General features: G+C 35.9%; 1 protein-coding gene across 1 annotated transcript in view; it reads left to right on the top strand.

Annotated features, from left to right (window-relative positions):
• Positions 1–18,019, top strand: part of LOC137393990 (uncharacterized) — an 80,141-nt gene that overhangs the window by 54,566 nt on the left and 7,556 nt on the right. The window contains exons 8-12 of the mRNA XM_068080707.1: positions 11,417–11,527; positions 12,725–12,883; positions 13,029–13,187; positions 13,303–13,421; positions 13,755–13,901. Coding sequence (XP_067936808.1) covers positions 11,417–11,527; positions 12,725–12,883; positions 13,029–13,187; positions 13,303–13,421; positions 13,755–13,901 — 695 coding nt within the window. The remainder of the gene's footprint in view (positions 1–11,416; positions 11,528–12,724; positions 12,884–13,028; positions 13,188–13,302; positions 13,422–13,754; positions 13,902–18,019) is intronic.

Here is an 18,019-nt window from a genome sequence, read left to right as displayed (position 1 = left end):
ATGGTTTAACTTTTGCCTTTTCAAGGCTGTCAGGGAATATACCTAATTGTAAGCTGGTATTTATAATATGAGCTAGAGGATAAGCTAAAACAGGTGCTGCAATTTTCACAAACTTTGGTAGACTTGAATCTAATCCTGTAGCTTTATTTGCATTCACCTTAAGCAACAAATCCTCAACATAATCCTCACCAACACTGCTAAACTGAAACTGCAGGTCTGTTGGTAACAGATAAACATTTTCCACATTATCCTGAAGGCCTGAAGTGTTGCTAAAGGCCTAGGTTAATGTAGTTCTTACAGATGTAAAATATTGGTTAAAACAATTGGCTATCTCTTGTGAGTTCTTAATTTCTGCATCAGTGTGAATAATTGATTTTGGAGCACCGTTACATATTGTTGATTTCCCTAATTGCTGATCTAAAATTTGCCAGCATATTTTGCCATTCCCTGCTGACTCTAGTACATTTTTAAATTTTGAAGATTTGGCATTACATAGTCTTTTGTTTACCGAGTTTTGAACAAATTTGAATTTTTGTTTCAATTTTGTATTTAAAAGGGAATTTAAAGACTGTAGTCTCTCTTTCCCATCATTTTTAAAATTTCATCGGTTATCCAAGGTTTTTTATATTTTTGTTGTATAGAAAACATTGGATACTTTTTAAAAGGGGCATGCTTATCACATATTGATCGAAATTTGCTCGAAAATTCATCAGACATAGTATTTACATCAGTATGAGAGCAATATGTTAATTCTGGATAGACCTCTGGGCCAATGTATACAAGAAAGACATACAAGACTCAGTTTTTTCGTCATCTAACCCTATCTAGTATTCACACAATAACCGCTGCCCAAAATGTTTGCAGACCCAATCATATGGAGTTCACTGAGTTGGCCATCAGGTGTGGTCGCTGCAAGTGCAGCAAGTACCCCAATCCAGAGCATTCACATTCATTTAAAGAGGAACAGGAGACAGCTGATTAGGCAAAGTATCCAGCATGATGGGGTAAATCAGTGTCGGACAACTTCCTATCCCTGGCTCAAAGATTCAAATGAGCTTCCTGTCAACTACAAGAATGCCCTTGCTACTTTTCAGAGCACGGAATGAAACCTACGGAGAGACTCGCAATGGGCTGAGGTCTACTCTTGGCAAATACAGGACATAGAGGATCGCAAGGTGGCAAGGGTCCTCACTAAGGAGGAGCTCGCTAATTGGGAGGGACCTCTTTTCTACATTAGCTATTTAGTCGTACAAAATTCTAAATCCACCTCGACACCTGTTTGTATTGTATTTAGCTAGAGTCAAGTCGTACAAGGAGTGTCGCTGAACTCATTTCTAGCAAAGGGTCCTAATGCCTATATAAATAACCTCCTGAGTATCATCCTTCGTTAGCGCAAGGGACTGGTTGCTAAGGTAGCAAATATTCGCAAGATGTACAGCTCTTTACATATTGGACAGGCTGAGCAACACTGTTATCGTTTTTTCTGGCAAAACCTAGAATATCGGCAACCAGATATTTATACCAACACCAGAGTGAACATGGGAGATCGACCAGCTGGTGCAATAAGTGCTGAGGCAATCTACAAAACAACAGAATTGGTAAAAGATCAACACCCTGATGTGTCAGATCTGCTGAAACAATCTACACACCTATGTCGATAATATTGTTCACTCTGTTGCCTCAAAGGAGGCAGCCATTGGCTAGGAACACAACTTGTTTACCTAGCTCTGCAGGCTTTTCTCTCAAGTACTGGGTTTTTAGTAGAGAGTGTGAACCCAGAATCTCTCTAGGCGATGAGCCACCCTCATCAATAGATTCTAACTACAGGATCCAAGTACTTGGCATTCATTGAAAACCATCGCCAGATAAGATGGTCACAGTGGTCAGGCTGAACTTTTCTGCTAAAAAGAAAGGAGTTTACACTGAGTCTGATTTGACTTCTGGGCAGGTATAACTGATCTGCCTTGTTCTCTAACTCGCCGTATAGTCTTGGGGCAGACTATGAAGCTGTATGATCTTTTAGGCATTGACTGTGCATTCATACTCTGAGCAAAGATGCTTCTCCGAGAAACCTGGATTCTGAATCTAGGTTGGGACCCTCCTCGACCAAATGATCTGAAACAACGCTGGGCATGCTACTTGTCTGGGCTATTCGAGGTCCCTCAGTAGGAGTGTGATAGAAGCCTGGTTTTGCCCAATGCTAAAGGAGACCCCGATCTGATAATTTTATCTGATGTGAGCAGCCAGGCTTATGGGTTTGTGGCCTATAACAGATGGAGGCTCAGTGATGGTCAGTATTGATGCAGATTCACAATGGCCAAATGTAGAACTGCTCTCCTCAAAAAGCTAACCATCCCTCAACTGGAGCTCTGTGGAGCCGTATTATCCAAATGCGGAAGAAAGATCATTGAATCTGAGTGTTCCTTCTACTTCCAGAAAGTGTATCAACTAATGGACTCAGAGACCATTCTGTGCTCCATCAATAAAACCTCATTTCAATTCAAAATCTTCAGGGTGCAGTTGAATCACCGATCAAGGCTGCTAAATAGGTGATTCAGTTTACGATCAATGATCACAGGCTGAGTCCTGCAGAGCTTTTAACTCTGTGTTTAAAAATTGCCAACATACTGAACGAACAGCCCCTTAGAACTCTGTCCTCTGTAGACTGCATGATAAACATCTTTACCCCAAATGTCCAACTCATTGGGAGACCCTTCATAGCCAATCTGGGCAGTTCGTGCCAAGCCAGCAGTACAAAGTCCCGACTGCGTCTACTGGACAATATTTCTATAATGAATTCTGAGCCCGATGGCCAGAACCATATGCTGCAACCATGGTAAGACAAGGTGAATGGTATACCTCCTCACGAAACATGAAACTGAGTGATGTGGTTGCAGTTGCCGACTCAAACATATTGCGGGGCAAGTACTTCATGGCCCAAGTACAAGAAGTGTTTCCGGGTAAAGATGGTTGTGTGCACAGAGAAATTTTACGGTGTAAATACTTCAAGGTGGAGAAACAAGCCCATCAGTACACGGGTGCCTGAGATTTGTTAATTTTTAGAAGCATTCAAAGACTAGCCCATTTAGTTCCAATTGATGAGTTCCCTCGGTAGATGGGTGCACATTCACAAGTCAATTATTTGTGGTGCATCCTTACGAGTTTTACTAACAAACTCCATCATTTGGCATCCTTATCATTCTAATTGTGTCTTCTTATTCGCACCCTCATCTTATATTGTCAATCTTATATTATTAGTCGACCTCAACAACAGGCTGTTTTTTTCAAGAATTCAAATTGTGTTGAATTGGACATGGAGGCATTGCCCCATAGCTATTTTAAGTTAGGCAATCAGAATTATATCATATTTCCTTTCAAATATTGTCAGAAATTTGTCTAAACTCTGCCAACCCCACTCCTCCGGTGTTCCAGATTTGCTACAAGCAGTGCTATTGTCTGTCATTACAATGACTTGAGCTTATATAATGACTTTAGCTTCTAACACTTGTCGCTAGTTGGTTTGCAAGGTCACCTTAAAGGACTATTTGAAAGTGTGCAAGTTTTCAACCTCTCACCTACACAAATCATAAGAAACATCTGAATTTACGGTAAGTTCATGTTTTTCTACTTTTACTACATGTATTTTGGAGCATGTTCATCATGCACTTTTGCACTTCAATTAATATTTTTTTACACATGTATTAAGATGGATCTAACTGTTTTATTCCAGGATGCAATATTTGTTGGCTAATTGATCCACACGCAACAGCTAGTCTTTATTATATCTGACCTAATTTAACTGGGTCACTTTAAAGTCTTACTAGTGTTTGGATGATATCAACTAACTATTGTAAGTTTTAATAACATACCATATGTTCGATTAAATGGATGCATTTGCCTGATTTTTACCAATCACCTTGTATATTTTGTTAATATTTGTGCACATTGTTTTTGTGTTTATATTCATAATTTGTTGTATACATGGTACAATCAAACAAATTAAATGAAGAAACCAAATCAACTGACGAAAACATCTATCTGTTTATCGCCATCCATATATCCCAACCAGATTCAATTAGTTTCAATATAGCTGCCTCATCCTATTACACACTTCTTCAGGCACCTCAGTGCTTTAGTCTCCATATAATATCGTAATGCTAAAGTCTATGACTATTCAGAGTGTTCATGTTTGTAATGTTATTTATGAATCAGCTCTCATCCATCGAGGTAACTACAGCCAAGTTTAGTGAAACAGTCTAATATCTCCATTCATAACACCTAATCATTCTCTTATTTCATCAGTCTTGTTTGTTTGAGTGCCAGCAGTGAATTTTTTGACGTATTAAGCCTGTATCCCATAGCCAGGTTCTTATGGTTCCTGGTTACCAAGTTACTACCGGGTCTCGCAATCGATACAGGAACCAGGGCTCAGTTGTTAGTCGCCGTCAATTATGAAATTTGATAGCTCCTCATATGTTTGTGTTCATTTCCTCTACAGCCATTGTGATAAGGATTCTTGTGAAACAGTTCACTGAGCTCTCATCAGCTTTTTTATCATGCATGTTGCATGTATAAATGTGTGTGAATGCTTTAGCTTCTTTGTAGTTCAAATAGTTTTTAAAGTCAAGCCAACTTTTCGAAAACAAATCATATAATTGATTTGAGATGCTCTAATTAAAGAGTTATCTTCTGTATGCTTACACAGTTTGTGGTATCACAACTCCCATAAATAATTGTGCATCGAGTGACCCTGATGGCTAGTTGCTGAACTCATCTCAACTCTACATGAAGATGCAAAATTCACATTAGCTGCAAGCAATGTCTAAAGGAGGCAAGCTTATAATGTAAGATTAAAAGTTGGCTGTATTTGTATCTGGATCTTGTACCATGGCAACTATCGCTGCTAGACCCAGGTCTAAAAAACTCATATTAGACTAATCCCTTTATAGACATCTATACTTCTCATTGTTCTCTCATATTTTAGTAAGGTATGAATGCAAAACATCTCATAGTTTTTGTTTTAAACTGAAGACTTTTTAAACCTCTTTTGTCTTAACTGCTGATGAAGGGTTATGCATAGTTCATGTTTGAAAATGATACATTTTGTTTGAACCTACCTTTTTCTCAGTTATATTTTACTCCTTATAACAGCTCATGGTTTTTCATATGTTAACATAAAAAGATGGAACTATTAGACAACCATCAATTACCTTTATAATAGTGTTAGTAAAATATGATTGGACATTTTTTCAGTGAATTTCTAAAAACTTCCAAGATGCTTACTAGTATAATCAGTATACAGAATGTGACCATAGGTTAAACTGCTGCAGTAGTCATCATCAAATCTTGACGTCAATAATATATCAGTAATAACTTTAATAAGAGTAGTAATAGCTTGATAGCTTTACAGCAGCAACAGAGTGCAAGAAAAGGCACGATGGGGTGGTAAGAATAGTGCATTGAAATTTATCTAGACAGTGTGGACTCAAAACATCTAAAAAGTGGTACGACCACCAGACAAAAATGGTCTTAGAGAGTGAGAAAGCAAAAATATTATGGGATATGAGCTTTCAAACAGATCATGTGATACAAGCTAAATGACCAGATATATGGTATTGAAGGACAAGGAGCCAGACCACCCATGGTTGATTGAAGTGGCTGTACCAGGAGATGGAGGAGTGAAAGACAGAACAGGAAAAGGTAGAGAAGTATCAGGAATTGGCAAGAGAGTTGAGGAAGGTCTGGAAGATATCTGTGACAATTGTTCCTATTGTGGTTGGAGCATTAGGTACAGTCAAGAATCTGGAAGAGGAGCTGGTCAAACTGAAAATTGACAAGAAAGAAATTCTTGTCAACTTGTCAGCTGTTTTATAATGTAAATTGGTAAGGTGTTTGTGTATGTTATAAAGTGTTGTGGTTTTTCTAAAGAAGTAGTAATGTAATGGATGGTCAGAAAGACTGGAAATGTGATTTGAATATTTTAGACAGCAAATATCTAAGAACACATTTAGCTCCTCAGCATTAAAGGCATTTAGACGCTGATCATAACTGTCCGTGTCAGGTAGGATAACTCTAAAACATAATTTTGAGAATGCTTTAATTTTTCTTAATGAGACTCTTATACAGAGGGATACTAGCTTGGAGCTGATTTATGTTGTTCATTTTCATATTATTTAGTATTTGGTTTGATAAATATTGTCATTTGGTGTTTTTTTTTACTTGAAAACTGCTGCAGATAAAGCAATGATATACAGCCCCAATTTGGGCTGTATATCATTGGATAAAGTAAGAGACATCTGCCATTGAAACCTTGTATCATATCTAGTGAGACAAAATAGCCATTAATTTAACTGCTTGCATGTTCAGGCACCTCAGTGCCTTAGTCTCCATTTAATATTGTAATGCTGAAGTCTATGACAATTCAGAGTGTTCATGTTTCCATTGTTATTCATGAATCAGCTCTCATCCAATGAGGTAACTACAGCCAAGTTTAGCAAAACAGTCTAATCTATTCTTTCATAACACCTAATCACTTTCTTATTTGAGTTCATCAGTTTTGTTTGTTTGAGTGCCTTTAGGGAATGTTTTGAAGTATTTGTTGTTAGTCCCTGTCAATTATGAAATTTGATAGATCCTCATATATTTTTGTTTATTTCTTCTACAGCCATTGTGATAAAGACTCTTGTGAAACAGTTCACTTGGCTCTAATCACCCATTCACAACACATGTACTTATTTGCTGCCTTACTTTAATACATTTTGTTTATACGGCGACCTTTAGCAAGGCGTGCTCGTTTGTTGCTTTACACTCAAAATTTGACTCTTGATCAAGTTGGTTTTAAGTTGTTTGGGCGGAATGCTCAAGTGTTGACACTTACTCATTCAAATTAGATGATATGCTATGGTCAGCTTTCCAAACACCTCAACTGAGTACATTGTTAGCATTGTCATCGCTTCTGCCTACAATCTACAGATAGCCGTTCATGTCTTCTGTGTGTTTATGCCTTTGTGAGTAATGATCTCTAATGCATTGCCTGAATCAGACATGACTCATGGCTCCCTCTGGTGGTTGACAACCTCTTCTGTGGCTCTTCACTTATGCAAATATACCTTATCTAATCACTTTGCCTAGTTTGTTTTTTCCTGCCCTTATAGCCTCATTTCCTTATTATAAAACTGGTTGAGGTGATATGGAAGTACCAATGCCTGTAACCACTAAGTATGTAATGTTATGAATTGAATGTTGGAGCGCGGAGATGCACTGTGAAGCAGGAAAGGGTCAAACAGATGAGTAGCCCGCCAAACTTTACCCACAACCTTTGCTCTCGATATATTAGCACCCCTGCTCTGGCCTTGATATAACAGAATTAGCTTATAATCAAGCGATTTTATATTCTATGAAAATGTAGAGAAACTGATCCACATCATATAATTCAACTCCACCTGCCTATCTGCCATAACAAACACATGAATTTTTAACTATGCTACATCTTTTCACCAAGATATGTGACTGACTCCTTACAAAGAGTATGTTTATGGAAGGTGAATGTCTTGCTGTTGTTCTCTACAGACTCAACAGAATATATTCCATTCCAAAAATCTCAGAGTGCTCTTCCAGATCAGCCTGAATAATGTTATCCTCAGTAAACACTCTGAATGGACCTCTACTAAAATATGAAACAGGGGTCGACAACCTCTTTAACTAATAAGATAATTATTCTACTCCAAACCAGAGCTCAGACTCCAATTGTACTCCAAACAGTTAATTCTGATTTAAAATCACGGAAACAGATATAATTAATTTCAGCTCTTTAAAACACTCAAACTCTAGCCCATAATAAGTAACATAACTATTATATGTACAGTATATTCAAATGCGAAACATCTTTAGAATTAAAAATCGAAAACAAAAAAGTTACTAATACAATAAAAATAAATACTGTATTTTTACTTTGAAGACAGGAAGACCGGCAAATACACCAACAGATGAATGGAGGAGGAAAAACTAAGGGAGGAGTAATTGGTGATACTGACTGTGGGCATGGGTTTAAGGTTCTCTATATGCTTTTTTGCACTTTATAAAACAAAATTAAATTATACTTTTATGACATTAAATGAACTTATGCTTTATTTAAAATAATTCAAAATAAATTTTAAAATAAATGAATTTTATTTAGACTAGTCACTGGTTACACTTATAATATGTTTGGTTAGATTGCTGCCATCCGAACTTTTCATGAGTTCTCCAACCAGCAGGAATTTTCTGAACAAAAAGCTCCCAACTTTCCACTTACTGTTGGGCAAGCCAAGCTGAGTGTTCAAGTCCAAATTTATATTATAATCAGTTTGTGTCTCAAAGCATTATAGAACGTATTTAATTTCTAAAGCTAAAACTGTGCTTAGAAAATTCCATCTTAATTGGTGCCAGTCAAAAACCGAGGGGCAGCAGCCTTGGAATACATACCTTCTACACCTTCTACACCTTCTGCATACGTGAGTTCTTTTGATTTACAAGTCATATCAATGGTCTAACTAGTTGACAAGGGAACTTATGATGGCTGCTTTAAACCACTTCTTTGTGTTTGCAAAGACTTATCTTTGAAATTCAAATTAAATTGCACTTCCTTAACATTAAATGAACTTAAAATTTATTAAAAGTTAAGGCATATTCCGATGTGAATTTTAATTAGAATAGTCCCTCATTGCACGTGTGACCTTTTTGGTTGGATTGCTGATGTCAGAACTTTGAATGAGTACTCCAACTAAATCCCAAAGCATCATAGTACGTATTTTACTTCTAAAGCTAATTCAGCAGGGTAACTGAGTAGGGCACTTATGATGGCTGCTTTAAATCACTTCGTTGTGTTTGAAAAGACTTATCTTTGAAATTCCTCATATATTTACTTAAGGAATAATATGATTGTCTTTTTATGTCATTGTATACTATTGTATACTACTGAATCATCAAAATGCGTCAGACTGAGCCCTGAGCCATTGGGTCAAAGGTTATTAGTAGCTGCTATATAAACGCAGGATCTGCAGTAGAAATTATCATTTGTCACCAAAGGAGTCAGCTAACGAGGCATAACATTTACCAACTACTATAATAACAGTGGTTGTAATATCATGTATAATATTAGGGTATTAACAGTGGCACTGGTGAGTTCAACTACTGTTTATTTTACCAACAACTCATTTCTCTAAGAGGTTGATTCCATAAAGGTTTGACTGTGTTTGGTATGTTTCAGCTGTCAACAGCATGGTGTGTGTCTGCCATGATGATAGATGGTAAACAGATGAGTATAGATGATGCTATTATAAAAGCTGGCTCTAATGGCTCCATGTGTAAGTAACATTTCCTTTACAGAGTAATAAAGATAATTAAATTATTTGTAGTCAAATTAAACCTTCAACTATGAAAAACACTTAAAATATTTTATCATAATTGTGTAGATGTTTACATATTACCAAAATATAATGATCACTCTGTTAACAGCAAAGATGTTTGAGATAATGCAAGATGAGGACTCGGTCATGGTGGAGTTGGACATGCTCTACAAAATCCATACTTACAATAAAATGGTTGAGGTTGGTAAATACGGCTGTCATATCATACAGAGTACCTGCTAATGAATGTCACTCAAGCAAGTACATGAGGTTTAAGGTTTAGTAGAGTGTGTCGCACATGAAGGTTTGTTTCTCCTCTACAGGATATGGTACCCATTGATGCTGACGAGTCTAGCAGGAAGAAGAGAAAGGCTATCAGAGCAGAAAGCTACAGATGGACCAACCAAAGAATTCCGTATGAGATTTCTTATGAATTTTGTAAGTTAAAATAATTTGAGCACTTTTAATTTATATTACTTCATTATCAAGTCACAACAACCAAATTACGATAATCAGAATAGAGTTTCAAGATCTTCAAGATATTTCTAAAAAACTTTTGTTGTAGCTACCAGTGACAAAACCTTGATATATCAAAGACTTGTAGAGCACTTAAAACTGTAAATTTCTTATTTATACTTGTGAAGTTTGTCTCTATTTACAGCTGATAGTGACAGATCTAAGATAACCTCTGCCATAAATGACTACCACAGATACACCTGTCTAAGGTTTGTACCGGCCACCAGTTCTGACTACAACAAAGTTAGATTCCAGAATGGAGGGGGCTGTTCTTCCTACGTGGGAATGATTGGAAACACTCAACCCATCAGCTTGGCACCTGGTTGCAGACATGTAAGACTGTTTTGATAACTTTATTTGTAGTTGTCTTCTACTATACATAAACAAACTACGTGAATTCCCTGCGTTGCAAGGTCAATTAAAAAACAGCTTATGAACATTACATTACCTACTGCATTACCTTTACACTACATTTCTCTTAACTGTTTATAAGCAGTTTTTATTACCAGTGCAATGCTGGGCATTCACCTAGTGAAACTAGCTGCTAATCATTACGTGTGACGAATCGCCGTTATGCATATTTTAACAAATGTAATGAAAATCTTCATCATTTTTGATCACTGTGCTCAGTTGAGCCTGGAGTCCAATGGAGAAACTCGACGCCTCCAGAACTGGAGGTTCTAACCAAAGATCAAATCTTCAGCAAAGCAGAGTTTCTTTTGTTAGAATTTAATTTCTATAACCGGACAGATAGACCCTTATATTTATAGATTCAGCTGACAAACAACCAAATATTTACTCGATATTAGTTTTACTATGGCTTGTACATTTTGCTTTAGTCAGCTAATTATGTATGCAAATACATGTATTTTAGAAAGGAATAGTGATTCATGAGATGGGACACACTATAGGATTCCAGCACGAGCAGACAAGACCAGACCGAGATAACTATGTCTACATACAAAAACAAAATATACAAAGTGGAGTCGAGTATAACTTCATGAAATACAGCACGGATCAAGTGAACAACTATGATGTCCCATATGACTACACAAGTGTCATGCACTACTCAGGCACTGTGAGTGTGACAGAAGTTGTCTTATCATTGCTAGCGGATATTTAATTGTTTTCCTTACATTCTATTGCTGTTAAAAGCTTACTTAAGGCAGTGCTTAACCTTGTATACTCTATACATGTTCTTGTTTCCGTTTATTAGTTCGTTCTGTTGTAGGCTTTCTCAAAGAATGGCCAGCCAACAATCTTAGCTCGACAGACTGAGTTCCAAGATTCAATGGGAAACCGAGACGGGCTGAGCTTCAAAGATATTCAATTGGCTAATACAATGTATGACTGTGCTAGTGGTGAGTGAACATTTCTGTGTACCAATATTACTGCTACTAGCCGAAAACTAACTTTCTGAGGTGTAAACCATCTCCTCCAGTTTTTTCTAAAGTCTTACTTTCTGATTAGCTATTAAAAACATTTGTACATGTGACCTTTTGGTTGTATTTTAGTAAATCGGTGCGCTGCCAGAAGCTGTCCACAAGGTTTCCAAGGACCTGATTGTGAGTGTTGGTGTGAGAGTGGTGATAAAATGAACCCAGTTAAAAAGTGTGACGGTACAGGTAGGTTATTCTTTATGTAGCATTTTACCTGCTGTGGTTTATTAGTAATAAACTAGCTCTTGAAGCTGCTAAGTAAAGAGTTCTTTAAATTTTTTATTATCCCATGAACAAACGAGCGGAAGCGAAGTATGAGAGTTTTTATGATAAATGCATGTGCACACAACTTACGAAAATTATTCATCAACAATGAGACGAACCCTTGTCTCAAAATTTCATCAACAAATTTAACCATCGTTTTGTAGATTAAAGTATAATAACGATACAAAACACATATAAGCCTATTTAAATATGTTACCAAGTCTTTGTAAATTATTGAAATTCTCTTAAAACTTACCCATCTGATCGGGTTATACACAAATAGATAGATTTATTAGGACAAAAATCATTACAAAACGCTTGAAAAGTTTGGTTTAATAAAAGTTAAGACCGAAATTTGAAACGCCGGGCGACAGAGAATAGAACGACTAAGTCGTTCGCATTTCGCGAAAAAAATGTGCACATTTCACCAGTCTACGGCATTGTCAACGGCTTCTGTAATTAACGTAGGAGTACTGAAATCGTTTCATTTTTGTCAGTTTAAACTGACATTTTAGACACTTGAGTACTTTGGTATTCTAACTGATGTCCAACGCAGTGTAAGTAAAGGAAATGACGATATTTTTTCTAACGATTCTAATGAGATTATTACGATATTTAATTATAAGTTTGGACGACTACAGAACAATGACTACGTAGTACAGATTTTTTAAAAATGTTTTTAAATGTAAACAAAGTTGTGCATTGATTTTATATTATTACTATATTAATGATATTGATTATTCTAATAATATCAGTTCATTTTACTTTTAACAATGGCCAATATTGCATTTCTCCTATTGCAGAGGGAGAGATATAAACATATAAACATATAATCTTTTCCTTTCATTATTGCTGTTTGTTGTATATAATAACACCCACACCCAGTACATTACAGCTACCATTGCAGTTATCCTATTACACTGCAGTGCCATTTGACTGCTAATATTGCATTTCTTAACCATCAGTACCCTTTCTTTTTTTCCAATATCACTTTGGTCGTGGGCTGTATGACAGTGGAATTTCTAGTCAGTATTATTATTAATAATATTTTTTATTATTAATAACAATAATATTTATTAATTAGTATATAATAATATTAATTAATAATATTTGTTACAGGTCCTATTAAAGCCACTACTACTCCGATACCAACCAGACCCATGACTTGTAATGACAAGAACAGAAACTGTCAGAGTTGGGCCAACGCTGGTTACTGTACAGGCAATCATAGGGACTATATGAATAAAAACTGTCCATACAGTTGTAATACCTGTCAAGGTTTGTCAGTACGATCTTAACTGACATACAATCATTTAGGTGTCAGCAACATGACACAAGATTTATTAATACACATTGATTTTACAGTTGCTTGTTCTATTAGTATAAACTGGTACCTGAGAGTCAAATTGATTATCTTATACAGTGGCTACCACAGTACGTCCCCCATCACCGGTTGTGAGTTGCACAGATAAGAACTCATACTGTCCCCATTGGGCCGAGAGAGGAGAATGTAGCCGTAATCCTTCATATATGCTCAACAACTGTAAGAAGTCGTGTAAAGCCTGTGATGGTGGCCAATCAGGTACATAGTTTGGTATCCTTTTGGCTATTGGTCAGATGTAAACTGTATGACTGTAAAAGAACCTCTGTAATGCTACTGGCTGGATAAGATTGTGACGGGGGAGATAATATTGTAGCATGCCAAGATCTGAACTCGTACTGCCCAAGCTATGTAGACTATTGTGATCATCCTTTATACAAGGAATATCTCTCTACCAACTGTATGAAGACTTGTTCCACTTGCACAACACGTGATGTAAGTTGGAGTTGTCTTTCCTTTTTTGAAAAAACATTTCCCATAACTTACCAATTAACTTCAAAGAGCCTTTCTACATGCTAATATTATTACTATTAACTGGACCCAAAGCTAAAATACATCAGATTACTAGACTATTACCAAATGTGCATGAGTTCCTTAACAGTTCAGCTTCCATAAACAGTGTGCTCAGTGTGAATATGTTTCCTACATAAGTGCAATAAGTTTGTATTAATAAAGCTAACCTTGAATGTTTTTTAAATATTGTTTTATTATTACACTTTTTAATGTTTGTCATTATTGTTTTTAACATTATTGTTATTCTCTATACAGAAAAACATAGCAGCTCCAGTGACAGTTGAAACAATTTCTCAGTGCAAAAACAGATGGTCAGACAGACATTGCGCTGGTAAACAGTCAAAGTGTAGATGGAATTCCCGAGTGAGGTACAACTGTGAGAAAACCTGTAGCATATGTAGTTGATCAATGTGTACACAACTCCTACTAGTGATCGTCTGTTTGAGAAAAAGTTGTATTATTATCAGCTCCTCTTTGGCTATGGTTCAAGTACCTGGGAGGTAAAATCATGTATTGTTTTTTATTTTCACAACGATATTATTGAAGCTCAGATTTTTATTTATATTCAGTTTGCTTTATTTATAATTTTTAAATTACAACTTTTGGTGCTTTTGCTGCATTTTCTTTACATGCTACAGCATTTACTATTGCTATGTATATTTTTTGTTCTGCTAGCCTGTGATCTCTTAGATATACCAAAGAAATTCTCTTTCAGTGAGTTATGTAGATTTTTTTGATTTTCCACTATGTTGTTTTTTTGTCGCCTTCATGAGACTTGCATGTATTGCACTTGGTATATGATTTATGTTTTCCACTGCTACTTCCTGCTGATTTTTAGTTGTACCCTTTTTATCATACTAGCAACCCCTCTACATGATAAATTACATAACAAATAAATGTTATATAGGAATTTAATTATAGTATTGATAAGTAAACAACAGATTTCACACAACACAGATCAACCAACTGATAAAAGTACATTGATCATGTACTCATGTAGTGATAGAAATAGTTCATCACAAATACTAAATTTGATGTAGTGTTAAAATTTTTAGTGTTACAAATTTAGTATTTGTGATGAACTTTCTAACACTAGTAAACCTTAAAATATTCTTATATAACCTTGTTGGCTCTGAAGTGAAATAGAGCATATTACAGTCATTTAGCAATGTGATTATAAAAGGGAGGATTTAAACTGAATCCATCTAAACATTCATCTGTACTGGTGATAAAGTGTGAGACCAGACTAAGGGTTTCTCCTTTTTAATACAAAATAGGGAGATGACTCCACCGAGCATCGCTGATGCACACTGTCTTGCAAGAGAAGACTACTCCATGTTTTCTTGACTGACATTAAGTGCTTTTGCTCTCTTCTGTCATTGGTGACAGCAAACATTTCCATAAACGCTGAAGCACTGGTGAAAATGTTTAACTACTGGCTTATACAATGGTATCTTGCCTAATTTTCTACCAAAACACTACCAAACTATTCTGAAGTTGCATTAATCTTTGCAAATCACCCCATTATATTATTGACACCCTCTAACTGGTGCTTTACATGTACCAATTAGATGGATGTCAGAATTCAGATGGCACTTTACATATTTCTTCATAAATTTTATAAGCTCAAAAATACGAAGAAAAATGCAAAAACAATGGATAGAAATTATAGACTCACAAACAATTTGGTAACATCCTTATTTGGTTTGAGACCCATAATATTAGATATATGGTTGTCTTAAACTGATAGGCAAACATTCGCTCATGATAGCCTTAGTGTATGCAGAAAATCAATGGAGTTTCAAGGTCTCTATTATAACAGAGTAAGATGCAGACAAGAAATATTTGAGCTACCTTCCTTTATCTGATATGACACACATTTATAATAGCCACTAGTATGCTCAGTACTAACCATTTATATGGTAAAGACAGCATGTAAGTAATTAGACAGCATCTCACCAGCTACTACCAGCCTATTAGTGTAGCAACTCAACTAGTCGAGTTGTTTTATAATAATCCCCCACAATTCTCATAAGTAACTACTGGCATTCAATCAATGTAATTCACTTTTCACTTCAAACACTGAAGCTAAGAATATTAAAAAGCTATTAAATTTAGTAATTAGGTTACAGACTTTAGCCTAAAACTAATAAACATATAAACAGTCAATCACAGTGTTAAATGCAGTAGGAACCTTTGCATTACACTGCGCACACACACAGCACATTTTCCAGAAAACTCATCACAAAATCAAGTATCGAGTTGACTTTGACACAATCACAGCAAATATATGACAACCAGCATGTTGTACAAAAGTGATTTAATGAGTAAAAACATTTTGACTTTATAAAAATGCTGTTTGTACGAGAAAACAGTGCATTGAGCACCATCCAATTACAGGTCTTAGCAATCTCTGCCAGGAAAGAAAACCCCTAACTATCATCCTGGTTTCGAATGTAGTCACATGATCAAGATGGCCACTCTCCTAGAAAGTTGCACATTAGAAGAGCGAGGGCTGTGATGAGATATTATAATGCTGATAGAGTGATTGGAGTTGTCATACCCAGCAGAACATCCAAAGTGTATAGGAGTTAGTGTATGAACACAAAATATGTTTACAAATAGACAGAACGAGTTTCAACAGAAGACATGATACTATATAGTGGATGACAAAAGATCTGGGAGAACTGTTACTGCCAGATCTCCCGCTTCAGTTTCCACAAAGAGCAGATCTGACAAAAGGTCATATGTTGACAACAGTGTAGGTTATGAAGGGTTCCTACAGAAAGCTTTTAGTCTAGCGGCATAAGAAAGCTAGTGAAATGTTGAAACAAGTGTATTGAGATGCAACAAGTCTATGTAGAATAATTAGATACCGTACAATGGGATATAATTCAAATAAAAACTTTTAGATTGAAAAATGTCTTTACTTATTGGATAACCTTCGTATATGGTTGAAACAAAAATCTTATATGATTTTAATATATAATGTTGATAAGAACACAATACAAAGACTCCAGTTTTATTGATCAGATTGGCGATAATGCCCGACTCTCTATTCCAAAATAATATGAGAGTTGAGCGTAAGTTCATGAACTGAACATAACGTCTGACAATTTTGTACAATGCAGTACAGAGCCAGCAACTTTATACTCATGTGTAATCATAGTATGCATGAACTGCTGAGTTTCAGGTCATGAGTCATGCAAGTAAATGTGCAGCAGAGAGCAGTGGGCAATTGGGAGTAAGAGTGCAGTAGCAGTGAATGTCTACTGAGAATTACAATGTAGAAAGTTGTAATGCCTGTCAATTCAAAATTATTGTTCAAAGATTTTCAGCATCAATATTAATAAGAATTCTTTTGAAAATCAGAAACTTCATTGAATTTTGTGTATAGCATCTTTGATACCAGATATTGCCAATTTTACTATTGAGTATGAATAGTAATCAATTGATCAACCAAGATCAAAATTGATTATTAATGTTGTTAGAAGCATCATTAGATATTGCCACTTGATACCGAATATTGATAGACTCAATATTGGATATTGATACTGAGTATTGTAAAAACGGTGCTCTATATGGAGAACTTGCGTTAATGAAATATAACTCGTGAAATAGGTGTTTCAGTTTTGTCCCTGACTTACAATTCAGCATACATATAGTTAGAACGGTTATACATGATATATAATATAGATAATTATTAAATTATGCAGTTGAGTATAATATAGAGTTGGGATATCATATTGATTTTTAGCAACAAGTCATGGTACTCAGTCTGTATTTTCTATCTACACTATAAGTCAGAATATAACTGAGGCTGATTGTAGCAACTAACTGTCACCTGTTGCCATTCCTCAGCAGGTGGTTTTATCAGTTGGTTGCTCTGTAACAGGCAGAACTGTATTTATTATTATTTAGCTATAGAGTAAATTAGCCAAGTGCAGCAGATGTTAAGTAATAAGCTCCAGTTCATTTCCATAGAGTTTTATGACTGAAGAACGGCCTCCTTAATAAAATGACATCATCAGGCTTTATGAATGACACCAATGAGCAACCTCCGCATTACGCTGCTCCATCTTTGTTACTCAATGTTTATATTTAAGTATGTCTGTTATCACCAGCTTATCTTCCATATATACGCACACCGTGTGAGCATATCTCTCTGACTAATTCTTTAGTATAAACTTTGAGTAATACACTGAGTTGTATGGTTTCTGCACATTTAGAGGAAATCTACACTGATGAGTTGTCTGCCCCTCTCGGTGTCCTCATCAGAAACACTTGAACATGGACAATATGACCCAAGTACATACTCCATTTGCTACTGAACAATAATTTTACAGCCACCTGCTGACACGTGTCTCAGCCTCTTCACTATTTCTAGCACTGACTGGTATGACACTAGTGGGCACTGATAAATGCATAAACATGTTAATTACTGAATACCTACATGTATATTGATAGCCATGAATTGTAAGACATTGGCACCATTCTGATCAACATTGCAGCAACTTATA

The sequence above is a fragment of the Watersipora subatra genome, chromosome 4 (assembly GCF_963576615.1).
Source record: "Watersipora subatra chromosome 4, tzWatSuba1.1, whole genome shotgun sequence".
In the NCBI taxonomy this organism is placed as follows: Eukaryota; Metazoa; Bryozoa; class Gymnolaemata; order Cheilostomatida; family Watersiporidae; genus Watersipora; species Watersipora subatra.
This window is presented reverse-complemented; position numbering and strand designations above follow the sequence as displayed.